The sequence below is a fragment of the Aaosphaeria arxii genome (assembly GCF_010015735.1).
Source record: "Aaosphaeria arxii CBS 175.79 unplaced genomic scaffold BU24scaffold_30, whole genome shotgun sequence".
NCBI lineage: Eukaryota > Fungi > Ascomycota > Dothideomycetes > Pleosporales > Aaosphaeria > Aaosphaeria arxii.
In genome coordinates, this window is record NW_022983503.1 from 2,593 (window position 1) to 3,541 (window position 949).

The 949-nt window shown below is 58.0% G+C and overlaps 1 protein-coding gene across 1 annotated transcript in view; it reads left to right on the plus strand.

Annotated features, from left to right (window-relative positions):
- BU24DRAFT_445587 (uncharacterized protein) overlaps positions 1–949 on the plus strand; it is a gene marked incomplete at both ends in the record, with an annotated part of 4,150 nt that overhangs the window by 1,291 nt on the left and 1,910 nt on the right. Inside the window, 2 exons of the mRNA XM_033530712.1 lie at positions 167–443; positions 495–923. Coding sequence (XP_033376622.1) covers positions 167–443; positions 495–923 — 706 coding nt within the window. The remainder of the gene's footprint in view (positions 1–166; positions 444–494; positions 924–949) is intronic.

Sequence of the window (949 nt, forward strand, 5' to 3'; positions counted from 1 at the left end):
ATGCCATTTTGGATATCCCAGAAGATCCGACGCGATCCGTCCGCACCCACCACCCGTCGTTCCGCGACTTCCTGCTCAACAAAGACCGATGTGGCGATGCTTTCTGGGTCGACGAGAAGCAGGCACATGCAGCGTTGGCAGGCCATTGCATACAGCTGATGTCGAGCGCTCTTAAGCAAGACATCTGTGGCGTAGATACTCCTGGCATGCTTGTAGCCGAGATAGAGAGACGCAAAGTAGAGCAAAGCCTCCCTCCCGAACTACAGTATGCATGCCTGTACTGGGTCCAACACGTTCAGAAGAGCGGGACGGAGCTACGGGACAACGACCAAGTGCACCGATTCTTGCAGGAGCATCTCCTCCACTGGCTAGAGGCGCTCGGGTGGATGGGGAAAGTGTCCGAAGGAGTGTATGCCATCGCATCTTTGGGGTCGTTTGTCGGTGTGAGTGTACTTTTAATACAGCACACAACAATTTGCTAACGGTTTGGTTAGTCTCGTGACGGCCCTTCTCTCTCAGCTTTCGTCCACGACGCGAAGCGGTTCGTTCTCTACCACCGGGCAGCGATTGAGAGGGCGCCTCTGCAGACGTATAGCGGGCTTGTGTTTGCACCAACAGCAAGCCTAGTAAGGAAGAGGTTCCAAGGCAGCATACCTCGATGGATTCGAGGAGTGCCAAAAGTGGAGGAGGAATGGAACGCGCTGCAGCAGACGCTCGAGGGCCATGGGGACTCGGTCACCGCAGTGGCCTTCTCGCCGGACGGCGCGACACTGGCCTCAGCATCAGACGACAAGACGGTCAAGCTGTGGGAGGCCAAGACGGGAGCGCTGCAGCAAACGCTCGAGGGCCATGGGGACTATGTCGCCGCAGTGGCCTTCTCGCCGGACGGCACGACACTGGCCTCGGCATCAGACGACAAGACGGTCAAGCTGTGGGAGGCCAAGACGGG